General features: G+C 40.5%; 1 protein-coding gene across 11 annotated transcripts in view; it reads right to left on the bottom strand.

Moving 5' to 3' along the window:
• The window catches only part of KLHL3 (kelch like family member 3), a 268190-nt gene that overhangs the window by 26669 nt on the left and 229024 nt on the right, over positions 1-12497 (bottom strand). For all 11 annotated transcript variants that reach the window (XM_054694357.1, XM_054694358.1, XM_054694362.1 and 8 more), the window contains 2 exons: positions 11847-11963; positions 8275-8424 (listed from right to left, as the gene is read on the bottom strand). In XM_054694357.1, the coding sequence (XP_054550332.1) occupies positions 8275-8424; positions 11847-11963 (267 nt within the window). The remainder of the gene's footprint in view (positions 1-8274; positions 8425-11846; positions 11964-12497) is intronic.

The raw sequence follows: 12497 nt of genomic DNA, 5'->3' as shown, positions 1-12497 counted from the left end.
AATTGAAAGCAGGACAGCAAACTCAGTAGAAGGCCGCCCACTTCCAGCCCAAATGGCTAGTGCCATTTTAAAAGAGCTGAATAGAGCTGTCAACTAAATTGAAATGATGGAGAAAGTGCCAGGTTCAGTACATCTCCAAGGGTTCATCTGCATCTTCCCGGAGCTTCATCTCTCTGCTGCCATCTGTCCAACGGGCTAACGTAGGAGTGTTTTGCGGGGCTGGGAGACAGCTGCTGGTTGTCCATGGCAACCCAGCCTCAGGAAAGGAGCTGGGTGGTGAATGTGTGGGAGCCCAGATGATGCTATTAGCTGTTCCGGCTTGGCTGTGCCAGTGTGGTCTGTGCATACACAGCTCAGGAAGAACCCTCACCAGCCCCTGCAGCTCTCCCAGGGGGAGGTCTGTTTCTTTCTGGGAGGGAGCTTGGCTGACAAACAGATTCGTTGCAGAGAACAGGGCAACAGCTCTCAACAGAACAATGGCTCTCTCACTTTTTGTCTCAAAGCCTGCTCTATCAGAAATCCACACTGGACTGAACTCCTGGCTGCTCTGATGGCCAGCCCACCTAGCTCCTAAGGTCTTTTCCTCCACTTGCTTGCCCACTTAGATATTTCTCTTATTTTCTCTGAGGTACTTCTTCAAATTCAAAGTCCCCAGAGGGCAGGAATCAGGTTTCTTTCCACACAGTCCCCAGCTAAAATGTGTTTGGAAATTGGATGGCAGAATGACAGGACAGTGACAAGCAGAATGTGTGAGGTGTCATCCTGGGCTTAAATCTCAGCTCGACTATGTACTAAGTGTGCTACAACGAAACTTCACAGATTCTTTGATGCTCCTCTAAGCAAGCCATGGTACTTCACTTCCTTCCTTTTGAATGTGAGTTAGTGACTTGCATGGGAAAATAAAGGCAGCAGAAGTGATGTCATATCACTTTTGACAGTGGGTTATAAAAGGCCTATAGCTTCTGTTTGAGGTTTTCTCTCTCATTCTCTTGCTCTAGAGAGCAAGCCAGATGCCATGTTACAAGGACACTAGAGCAGGCCATGGAGAGGCCCACAGTGTTGAGAAACTGATGCCTACAAGCAATGTGAGTGAGTTTAAAATCACATCCTCCCCAAAGAAGTCCTGAGATGACTGTGCCCCAACCAACAGCTCGACCCCAACTTCATGAGAGGCACTGTGATGACCAGCTAAGTAAGCCAGCCCGTATTCCTGCCCCAGAAACTGTCAGAAACTGTGTTAAGCCACTGAGGTTAGAAGAATTTGTAATGAAGAAATACATAACTAATACACAATCCAATATACAGATACTAATACATAACCCAAGATCCAGTATCCTCATGTGTAAAATCAGGGTAATTATAATTATGAAAATCCTATGATAACAAATGTAAATCACTTACCCCCATGCTTGGCACATGCTAAATGCTCTGCAATTGAGATCTGCTGTTACCACCATTTCAGGGTTAGTGTTTTGTGTTATGGTCAAAAGCACAGGCTTTGAGTCAGTCTGACCTGGATCCAAACCCTTGCACAGACTGCCACTTAGCTGTGAAACCTGGGGAAGTCATTCATCTCACTGAATCTCACTGTTCACCAGTGTTAGAACTTCCCGTGTTGTTAATGTATATAAAGTGCTCTGCCTAAAACACAAGGAAGGTGCATTTAAACAACCCTGCTTGTATCATCATTAATGCCTTTGATGATAAGGAAAAGGGCCCTGGTAAGAAACAAAGTGCAAATAACTTTAAGTGGCCATCAGAAGGTGTGAGCAAGTTCTCTCCAACAGTCATCAGAACCAGTTTCTGGGTATCCACTCTTAAAGACAACCTGTACTTGACCTTAGAGACAGTTCTGGTCTTGGCTTCTACAGAAAGTTTCCCACAACCCCTCACACTTGTCCGAACTCCTAGAAAGTCTTGTCCACATCTTCAAGATGTCATATACATGGCCCCCTATAATTGACCTTCTACAACTCTCTCTTCTTCCCCCTAATCAGGAGTGCTTATGGACCAACTAATATAAGTCTTGTGGCTCCAACAGCTAGCCTCATGCTTGACAATTAGTGACTTCTCAATGAAAGTGTGTTGGATGAGTAAGTTGATAAATTAATGTATACATAATAGTTTATATAGTTTATTGCTGGTGTGTGTGTGTAAGTATGTTTAAATCCAAATAACTCACAACCTTGCTAATCCCCTACCAATGACAACTGGATTCCATCAATATGGACATGTGGGCTGAGCCAATGTTCAAAGGTCAACTAATATTAATGACCAAAAGAGGATTATGAAGATGAAAATCCTCATTATGTCCATATGAAAACACATGTATGAATGCTGACATGCATTGGGGAAAAAACTATGAGTGGTAGAAAAGGTCAATTCTAAATCTTCATGAGTTTCATTTCTTTTCAAAAAAAAAATATCTCTCTGCTATTGCCCAATCTGTGCCTGAGGCCAGGATGAGCAACGAGAGGCAGATGAATAAAGTCTGCCATCTCAGAACCTACAGTTTAGTGGAGGAGTTACTACTACCTCCCTGGGGCATTCAGTAATCTCTTGGGACTACTGTCTCTGCTTTTTAGGAATCAATAAAACTATCACCAACCTGACTACTCCTCTACCAGAAAACCTTTTTCATTGATCATATTTCTACATTATCAGCAATAAACTATTAGGAATTAGAATTTAAAGAAAACATGTATTCTAGCATCAAAAACTATGAGTTACCTAGTGATACCTAACAAATGGTATCAGATAACTCTCTGAGTTAAGTATAAGACTCACACACTGAAAACTAAAAAACACTCTGAGAGAAATTTAAAAAGACCTAAATGACTAGATACAATAAAGTTACTGTACAATTGGTATTGTTAGGATGCCAATTGCCCCGAAAGCTTCAATATAAGCCCTGTCAAAATTTCCATAGGCTTCAAGTAAGCTGATTTCATGGACAAGCAAAAGACCTAGAATAGCAAAAGGACTTTGAAGAATAAAAGTGGAGAATTCACACTATCTGAGTTCAAGACTGACTTATTATATAGCTAGGAATTAAGGCAAAATGGTATTAGTATAAAAGATAGATAAATAGATACATCAAACATAAAAGAGTCCAAAAATAGACAAATATTATTTATAACAAAGGTGCAAAGGTAATTCAATGGAGAAAGGAGAATATTTCCAATAAAAGTTATGGAACAACTGGACATTCAAGTGCAAAATAAAATAATCTTGAGCTTTACCTCACACATCATATTTTCAAAAAATGCAAAATGGACCATAGACCTAAATATAAAACCTAAAATTTTAAAATACATAAAGCATAGCAGAAAATCCTTGTGATGTTAGATTAGGCAAATATTTTTTAGATAGAACACAAAATACATTAACTGTGACAGAAAAAAAAAATAAAACTAAAGGCTTCTTTTTCAAAGATACTGCTAAGAATAAAAAAAGGCAAGGCACAGGTTAAGGGAGAATGTTTGCAAAATACATACTGAATAAAAGACTTGTATCTACAATATATAAAGAACACTTACAACTCAATAAGAACGCAACCCAAATGTTTAAAATGGCCAAAGATCTGAAAAGACACTTCACCAAAGAAGATACAGATGGATAATAAGTACATGAAGAGATTCTCAACATCGTGTCATTAGAGAAATGCAAATAAATATCACAATATGATACCACCGCATAACTATTAGAATGTCTAAGAATTTTTAAAAATAGATAATACGAGAGGTAGTAAGGCTGTGAATTAATTGGAACTCCCATATAATGCTGGTGGGAATGTATAACGGTACAGTCATCTTGAAAAGCAGTTTAGCAGTTTCTTATAAAGTTAAATAAAGACTTACTATACAACCCAGCAATCCTACTGCTAGGTATATTTACCAAGATAAATCAAAATACATATTCATACACAGATTTGTAAGTAATCACAAGTAAATAAGTGTTCAAAAACTAGACACTCAAATGTCCAACAGTCAGTAGATGGATAAACAGTGTACCAATACAATGAAATATTATTTAGCAGTAAAAAAAAAATGGACTCCAGATATATTCAATAATATGGTTGAATCTCAAAATCATTATGATAAAAGAAAGAAGCCAATCTCTAAAGGGTACATACAACTTGATTCCATATATATATGACATTTCTGAAAAAGACAAAACTATGAGACAGAAACAGACCAGTAGTTGCTAGGGGCTAAGAGTGGGAGATCTGACTACAAAATAGCATAAGGCAACCTTTTGCAGTGATTACTGTGATTATTCTGTATTTTGAATTGGATGGTGGTTACATAACTATTTGTCAAAATTCACCAAATTGCTCCCTAAAAAGAGTGAATTTTACTATGTAAAATTATTGTACTTCAAAAAATCTGAATTTAAGAAAAAATAATCTAGGTTATTGATAATGGGGCAGGTATGCATATGGGACAGAGAGTAGATCAGAAAACTATACTTTCCCCACAATTTTGTATGAACCTAAACCTATATAAAAATGTGAAAGTAAATGCATTGGCAATGCATCTCTTAATGACATGAGAGAGTGTTATAGTGCTTGAATTAAAGGAGATTTTGCTGATAAAAAAATAAAGAAAAGACTTTCTCATCTGCCACCAAAACCTGAAAAACTGTTGCTTGGTAGGCAGCTTGATAGTAGAAAAAAAGCAGAATTTGGAGTGGAACAGATGTTGGCTCAAACCACAGCTCAACTAGCTCTATAACTGGGCAAGTTACTTAACCTCTCTGAGTAAGCTCAGTAAACTCTGCATAGTAATAGTACTGACCTATTATTGTGATGATTTAATGAAAAAATGTACAATCTGATAATCCTCAAAGTGATAATTTCCCTCTCTGAGTTCCATCCCCTCACACCCACAGTGGGGAACCCATTAAGTTGAGAAGCTGGTGGACAATACAACTTTACATCATTTAAGAATCAGAGTAGGGGGAACAAAAAAGGCAAATGGCAATGATGTCTTTTTTCATTTCTTCAACAAATTCAAATAAAGCTATGGTTCCAGTTGCCTCCACAGGCAAGGTGCCCAAGAATATAACCATTTTCATTCTAAAAATAAATGGTTCCTAAGCAGTAGAGGTGGCAGAAGGCAGCTTTTCCTGAAACAAGGAGTGGACTTTTCTTAACTGTAGGCTCAATTTCCAGGAGGTATGGGGAGGTACTCCCAGCAGGCTTAGTCCAGGCTCAGAAACAAATATTGGCTTCTATTTTCAAAACTATCTTTTTTGTGGGCATATGGGGTAAAAGTTAAATGTGGAGTATAAAAGACATGTTGCTGAGTATATTCTCTACACAAATAAACTCGACCAGCTCAGCATCCTTTCCTTAGCTCCAGAACTCATCCCCAGGCAAAGGTAAACCTGATATCATATAGGATGAGAAACTCAGTTTCCAAAGAGAAAAGTCACAGAGACATGCAACAAGGCCTGGTGAAAGCTGGGGATGTAAAAGGGCTCCTCCATCTCAAACAACAGTGCACCTCAGAACCAATATCCTCAAGACATAAAGCTTATAAAATTCAGATCATAAAGAGGATGTTATTCAAATCAAAAGGAGAGAAGACAACTTGCCCCTTTGGGACAAGTGACTCAAAATTTGTAATACAAATAAAACAGGATTCTTATTCTCTTTACACCAAAATAAATTCTAAGTGCACCAAAAATGCAAGTGTAAAACACAAATCATAAGTGTTTGAAAGAAAAGGGAAGTTATTTTTTTAATCTCATAGTAGGGAGAATATTTCTAACCATGATGAGAAGCCTAAGCCACAAAGCAAAAGACAGATCAATGTGATCAACAACTACTTAAAAGTTGTTCTCTGGGATTCAAAAAACTGTTATGAACAAGTTTAGAGACAAACTGCATATTAAGAAAAAAATGATCTAAAATATGTAACCACTTTAAAGTACAAAAAGCTCGGGCCTCCCCGGTGGTGCAGCGGATGAGCACTGGGCTGCAAAGCTGCCCGCAGCCCCGGCTCGATCCCCAGCCACCGGCGAGGGTCCCACATGGCGCACAGACCTCTCCTGCCATGCCCGCTGCTCCCCTCAGCAGTGTATTCGGTCCTTCTGCCTGTTCTGCTTCCCTGCTCTGGCTCTGGTAAATTCTCTCACCCTCCCGCGCTTCTGACTGTACCCAGTGCTTGTATAAATAAATAAATAAATCTTAAAAAAAAAATTGAAGTACAAAAAGCTCTACAAACAATTGGTTTTTAAAAATGCCGTCCAATAGAAAACTGGGTAAAGGACAAAAAGACGATTTTTCCCCAAAAGAAATAAAAATGCCACTACTCATATGAAATCAAGATTAACTTCAATCACCATTAAAGAAATGCAAGCTAAAATAAGATGCCATCTTTTAAAGGAGAAATAAAACAAATGCCGTCAGTATTAAAAGAGTGGAAATTACTTCAAAGCCAACCAATAAAGGAAAGTTAAAAAATAAATACATAAATATAGCTATATAAATACATATATATAATAGCTATTACAATTTCAATGTTGATTTCCACCATACTGATAAAATTAAAAGTAGTCTGTAGCATATGGCTGAGTAGGAGAAAAAAGTTTTCAATCTGTGTAGCAAGATTCAATGTATCCAAAAGTGTACATTTTTATCTACTTATGAATAAGGACACAAACATATGTCCAGGAAAAAATTCACCAAAATGACATTGATTACCCTGGGTGGGAGAATTTCAGGTGATTTTTACTTTATTTTAAAGTTGCAGAATTCTTTTAATGATCTACAATGAGCACTTATTTCTATAGTTAAAGGATGCTAAGTTATTTTCATTTTTTTAAATGTGGAGAAGTTTCAATGAAACAAAAGCTGTCAATGTGCAATGAGGCAAATGGTTAACCAGACCAAGGTCCTTGCCCTGAGGCTGACCCTCTAACCAGCACTAGGCCATGGGAGGCAGACAGGTAAGTAAACACTCCCAGGTTTACCAAAGTGAAGCCAGGTGCAGGATGGCATGACTTCAGAGAACAGGTTGGTGAGTGAGAAAGATTCACTTCAAATGTTTGTTCTACCACATTAGCTGGACTGGCCTTGGGCAAATCATTTACTCTCTCTGAACCTCAGTTTCCTCTTTGTAGGATTAGGACAGCTGCTGCAATCTTGTAGGGTTGATGAAAGGGTTAAAAAAGACATGCATGTGATTCCTTCACTGCTTAGCACATAATAAGCATTCAATGAAAGTAAGCAGTTTTTTGTTTTTGTTTATTTTTTTTATTATTATCTGGGACATCTGTAACCTTCCTTAACACAGCAATCACTCTGTTCTCCAGGGGCCCAGAGCACAGTGGAGAGAAGGAACTGCAAACCTCAGAGAATCCAAACATCTGTTCTTGGACAAAACATGCTTTTCCACCCCTGTGAAACCCTACCTGGCAGGTAGGCAAGGAATATGACAGTCAGCTAGAAAGAGGAGGACAAGGAGGAGAAAGCAAAAGCCTAAGTAATTTCCGGGTACTGCCTACTGTGCAGTCCCTGAGCCAACTCAACTTCCCCCTCTCCTTTCCTCCCACAGTTCCTCTGGGTTAGCTGGAAGCTTCCCCCAGACATCATATGTTTGGATCCTAGAAACACTACTTGAATGCCAAGAGGGAAAGACTTCAGATAGTATCTAGTGCAGCAGCCTTCACTCTGCAGTTGAAGAACCTGAGGCCCAGAGATGGGAGGGGCTCTCAGGAAAGCAAAGCTGTCACCACCCAGCAGGACTCAATTTATTTTTAGACTCTTGATCATGGAGTCCCTCCTCTGCTCAGCCTTCCTGTCCCTAGCTGCCCCTCACCAGGTCCCATTTCCTTCACCTGCCTTATCACCTGTCAGATTCCTTAAGGCTCCTTCTCTCCTTGGGCAGCCCTAGTTGTCCTTTATGACTCTGTGGTGATGGAAGGAACCCACAGGACTGTTATGGTGATCACTAAGACCCACACAACCACTCCTCTGCTTCCAGTGGAAATACAGCCCAAACTACAGTGTGAAAAAGAAAAGAGCTCTGAGTTATTCTCAAGCCTCCCTGATGACACTGGAAATTACCTTGAAATTTTTAGGAAAGGAAGACCCTGGAAGAGAGGTAACAGCAGATTCAAGAGGAACCAGCAGACTCCATTTCCTAGTTGGGAAACACAACCAAGATGCAGGGCAGCCACAGGTAAAGAGCTGGAGGCAGGAGTGGAAGGTCACTTTCTTAGGAAACAGTCCTGACTCTTGGCAGTGACTGGGCTAAGGCTTACCTTGGGCAGGCTTACTGGAGTTCTGGGCTTGGTCCTTGGGTTCTTAATCAAGAGCCTCTGATCCAGAGGGAGCAGATGGTATTTCATGGCCTCGATGAGGAAGTCTTTACAGGTGTTGTTATTCTTTATCAAAGCTTCTTCTTCAACTGTCTGGAGGTAATAACCCACAGGTGATCCTGGAGCAGAGTTCTTCTTATTTCCCAAGCTGTCTTCCAGGGACGAGTTATTCTTGCATTCCCATACTCATCAATTCCCATATCACATTATCTCAGATCCCAGGACTTGTTACAACATAGTGCCTACCTCCTACAGCTCAAAAGCACAGTAAGTGCTTAAGTCTGGCATCAAACAGACAGCAATACAAACAGCTCTACCACTTACCTTCTCTAATCCTAGTTTTCTCTTCTGTAAAATAGGTATCTTAAAGTGCCCTACAACCTCACTGGTTGTGTTTGTTTTGAGGCTTAAATTGGATGATGTGAAACAGAGATCATTAATTGTCCTGAAAGCCTCTTCCTACACTTCTCCTGATTTGAATGCACTAGTAATGTTTACAGCAAAGAGAGAAGAGGGAAGGAAAGAGGAAGAGTGGAATTCATCAGCCAACCTTTGGAGGCACTGAGTAAGATAAGGTGGCAGTCAAGAAGAATAATTCATATATATTTTCCTGTAATCAAAGCCTCAAGGAGCAAACCAGCTAGTGAGGTGCTCTCTGACAGACCAGTGATAACAGAGAAGAAAAAGAATGTCCTGTACAAAAGTCCCATCTACCTACTGCAGGCTGAATCCATGTAGGCTGGGAATCTGGCTTTTCTACCTTGTACTCCAGAGCTACGGGAGCCTAGCAGGTCCTCAGCAAATTTAACCTAAATGTTTCATGAGTCAGGCCCGTGGTGGAACCATGTGAGTATGGTGACTCGCAAATCTCCACTTTTGGCCCAGTGGCGAGTATGTGTGTGGGGGGAGTGTTGTGGTCTTCAGAGGCCACTTCATGTATTTGGGAGTTGATGGGGAAGGTGAATTCCATTCAACAGCTACACTGACTAAATGTCTCCTCAGTGGGCAGACCCCCTACCTAAGCCCCTGCTAGACTGCAAGATGAAATGACAAACAAAACAAGGATTCTAAACACAAGGGGCTCAGGTCCAGTCAGAGATTGGGAGGAGTCTCCCCACCTCAATTATCTCAACCCTCAACCTGATCAAGTGCAAGACCAGGCTGAGCCTCTCCTGGGTCCCTACTGTAACTCGGAATAAAATGACCAGGGCCAACACTTACTACTTGCCATTGGAGCTGGCAGGGTGTGAAGAACTGGCTTCAAGAATGGGCCTTTGTCACCTCTGAAACCTCCTTCCCCAGAGATGATCCCCAGGAATACCCCATTTCCTTGAAAGGTTTTCTTTTATCCCCTCCCAATAGGGACTGAGACAGACTAGAATGAATCATAAACTTTTAGGGTCAGTTAAAAAAAAAAAGAGGAAAAATACAAAAAAAAAAAACATAAGAGGAAAAAGAAATGTGACAGTTTTTCTCTCAAATAACTCATTCAGCTTTAAAGAAAAGCTCTCCCAGAGCGGTAGTTCAATTTGGGGGTGTTGCAGTACAGTTTGGTGAATGCAACTGATGCCAATGAATTTCACAATGAAAATAGTTAAAATGATAATGTTTACTTATATATAGTTTATCACAATAAAAAATTTTACAAGGATTCAGCATGTTCTATACTTAGGATAGTATTTTAAAAATATTTAATAAACATGTAGTAAACGATAACTATTGAAAGAAAAAGATAAGCATCTCTCCCAGCAGTCAGTGTTGGTGAGTTCCTTTTTGCCTCCTCCTCTACCACCATCTGCTATTCCCAGAGAGATTAATACTAGTTTGAAGTTTCAAGGTCTAATAGATGTTAATAAAATACCCTTTTTCAGATATGTTCTGAAGAGAGCCTTTTTTTTAAAGGGTATGAAAAAACTTATTTTTAAAAGAGGGTCCCACTCAACATTTCTCATGCCTGTTGCTTCCAACCCCCTTCTTCTCCACTCTAACTCCTACCTTGCCATAATAACCCAGGAACTACTTCTAATGCCTATGTTAAGTTCCTGCTCAGACACTGGACAGAGGTTACGACTTGGGATCTGTCAGGCGCCTTTAGCTTTCTCTGGAGCCCAGATCCACACTGACCCTTCCTCCCTCTGGAAGTGAGACTGTGCTGGAGACTAGCCAACCACATCTACCTACGGTCAGTTTCCCACAGGACAATGGGAGGTTTGACTGACACTTGGGCTCAGGCACATTCATTCTCTAGGCTCAGAGCACCTTTTCTACAGGAAGGATGTGCTGCCACCAGGTGGCACTAGTACATCCAAAGTGTCAAATGCAGGCAGAGCAGCTGAGAAGGGGGCTGAGGTTGAGAACACTGAGCTACCTCTAAGGCCTGTGGTCAAGTGTCCAATGTTGGGGACTGTATTAGTGCAGGTGAGGATGTGATGTCTCCTGCTATTGCCAATTGTTGCCGAGGTTGTGAAGACCACTGTTTTGTGAAGGCTCACTGACAATGGATAATCTCATTCCCGCCCCCAAAATAATTCTATAAAGGCAGGTGCTGTTTTCACTAGATGAGCCTCCTCTTACCCTTTCTTCACATCTTCCATTCATGCCAGAGACTTCTCAGGGAAAGCCAAGGGCTAGTCAACTACCTTGGTATTTTCTTTTGTGCATGTATTTAGGTTTTTATCCTCTGCTACCACATAAAATAAGTCATGAAAAGGATAAGCAGAACAGAGAGTAGTAAAGGTGGCAGCCTATTTAACAGAAAGGATATACTTTAGAGCCTGACAGATTTAAATTTGAACCTTGACCCTGCCTCTTACTAGCTTGGACTTCATATAAAACCTAATCTTCATAAGTCCCAAAGCCCAAATTTGTAAAACAAGGAGATATAATCTTTGCCTCATTGGATTATTTTAAGAATTAGATTAGAAAAACTGGACTACCATAGGGGCCCCCTACAATTCTTAATTTTTCTTTCCTTTCTCTGAAGAAGTAGAAGCAATATGTATGCCAGGCAACTATGAGATGCTGGTTTTTACAGTCCTGATTTGGACTCCAAGCTGCCTAAAACTAAGGCAAAAAGGGAATATAGAAATATAGAAATGACTCTTCTTGCTTTGGTGCTCTAAAATAACAGCAGTTAACTTTTCTGAATACTTGTCAGATCCAGCGCCATGTTAAACACCAACCTGAACCTTTACAACCCCTTTGGCTCTCACAACAACACTCCTGGACACTATCATAGCCCTTCCACAGAAGGAGAAAATGAGGCTGTAGGCAGCCAAGCAAAAACCCAAAGCTAACCAAGTAGTGAAGGGACTGAAACCTAAGTGTCCTATTCTCAAACCTCTCTCTTCACCTTTACACTACCACTCCTCACACTTAACGAAGTGGGTTGGTGCCTTTAACCAAACAAAACAGCCACAAAACTCCTCAACCATCCCAGACAACTAGGGCTGCCCAATGCTGTTCCTAGAGGCCTCGAAGAACAGGAAGTGCTTGGTTCTTCACACAGCACTCACCTGGACTAGGTAATCCCTAGGTAAGAGAGGGAGACGGACATGCTCCATCAGCTTTGCCATGTGCTCTAATCGGGTTTCTTTCTCATAATTGATCCATGAAATCACAGCTTCAAATACCTATAAAGAAAATCAACACAGGTAATTTTAGCAAAGAGACAACAGCTTTCAAACAACTTCAACCTGAAAAAAAGAAAACAGGTCATCTACAAAGATGTTTAACCTCAGGTCCAAAGTTGCTTTTTTTTTTTAAAGATTTATTTATTTATGCATACAAGAACTGGGGTACAGACCAGAGGTGTGTGGGATGAGAGGATCCACCATAGACAAAGCGGGGAACAGAACAGGCAGACTGACTGAAATACACTGCTGAGGGGAGCAGAGGGTGAGTCAGGAGAGGTCTGCTGTGCCATGTGGTTATCTCCCTGGCTGGCTGGGGCTCGAACTCGTGCTGCAGTGGCTGTGGATAGCTTCTCAGGTTGTATCTTCATCTCTTGCGCCACCAGGGAAGCCCTCAAAGTTTTAATTAAAGCAAAAACAGACTTTTTTGACTAGCTGAACTTAGAGAATTATCACACACACACACGCGCAATGATAAACCTGCTACTCCAAATATAGATGTATCAAGGTTCATCAAAAAAATAAAATTCAGTT

Source organism: Talpa occidentalis, unplaced genomic scaffold (genome assembly GCF_014898055.3).
Source record: "Talpa occidentalis isolate TD23 unplaced genomic scaffold, MPIMG_talOcc4v2.1 talOcc4.13, whole genome shotgun sequence".
In the NCBI taxonomy this organism is placed as follows: domain Eukaryota; kingdom Metazoa; phylum Chordata; class Mammalia; order Eulipotyphla; family Talpidae; genus Talpa; species Talpa occidentalis.
The sequence above is the reverse complement of the archived record's forward strand: the minus strand, read 5'-3'. Positions and strand labels throughout refer to the sequence as shown.